Source organism: Notamacropus eugenii, chromosome 4 (genome assembly GCF_028372415.1).
Source record: "Notamacropus eugenii isolate mMacEug1 chromosome 4, mMacEug1.pri_v2, whole genome shotgun sequence".
NCBI lineage: Eukaryota > Metazoa > Chordata > Mammalia > Diprotodontia > Macropodidae > Notamacropus > Notamacropus eugenii.
The window spans coordinates 58,332,392-58,333,539 of NC_092875.1; the positions used below are offsets into that span (position 1 = coordinate 58,332,392).

A 1,148-nucleotide genomic window follows, 5' to 3' on the forward strand; every position below is an offset into this window, starting at 1 on the left:
CCATAATTTTTTGATTCCTTAGATTTGTTCCATCATAGTCTATTAGCTTTGATATTTTCCTCAGTGCAAATATGTTTCCACTATCCTATATGTCTTTTAACTTTATCTTCACTTATTTTAATGGAAAAAATCTCAAATCAGCTTTGAACATACTGTTTTAAATTTTTATTGTGCTCTTTTCACATGTTTTTCCCACCAGACCTATGAAAGGAGAAAATCATTCTAGAGTGTCTAAATTCATTCTCCTGGGCCTTTCAGAACAACCAGAGCAGGAGAGAATCCTGTTCCTTATGTTCCTGCTTATGTATCTGATCTCAGGACTTGGGAATGTGCTCATCATTCTGGCCATTAAGACAGACTCACATCTCCACACCCCCATGTACTTCTTTCTTACCAACTTGTCCCTGGTTGACATCTGCTTTACCTCCACCACCATCCCTAAGATGTTAGTTGATTATATATCTGGGAGCAAAGAAATTTTTTATATAAGCTGCCTGGCACAAGCATTTTTCTTCAGTTGTTTTGCAGGATTAGATAGCATCCTCCTTCTCTCCATGGCCTATGACCGCTACATGGCTATCTGTGCCCCATTGCACTATACCACAGTCATGACTCCAAAAGTCTGTGTCCTTCTGGTAGCAGTGTGCTGGTTTTGGGCTTGTGCTAATGCCCTGACACATACTATTCTGCTGACCCAACTCTCATTCTGCGACCACACTGAAATCCCTCATTTCTTCTGTGAGCTCAATGTGGTGATAAGATTGGCCTGCTCAGATACCTTCATCAATGACTTGGTGATCTACACAATGGGAGGACTGATAGGTGTAATTACTTTCATTGGTATTCTGATCTCCTATATTCACATTTTTGTGGCTGTGCTGAGGATCCCATCAGCTCATGGGAAATGGAAAGTTTTCTCTACCTGTGGCTCTCACCTCACTGTTGTCTGTCTCTTCTATGGGACCATCGTTGGAGTTTACTTTACCCCAACATCTACCCACACTGCACAACAGGACACAGCATCAGCTGTGATGTACACTGTGGTCACCCCCATGCTGAACCCCTTCATCTACAGCCTAAGGAACAATGATATGAAAGGAGCCCTGAGGATGCTCTTCACCAGGAAGTCAAGTCCTCTTCGTGACTAA

At 42.2% G+C, this 1,148-nt stretch overlaps 1 protein-coding gene across 1 annotated transcript; it reads left to right on the top strand.

The window, feature by feature from the left end:
• Positions 1–203: 203 nt before the first annotated feature.
• LOC140502209 (olfactory receptor 1f45-like) lies at positions 204–1,148 on the top strand. The gene has a single exon (XM_072606518.1). The coding sequence runs from the start codon at positions 204–206 to the stop codon at positions 1,146–1,148; it is 945 nt and encodes a 314-aa protein (XP_072462619.1).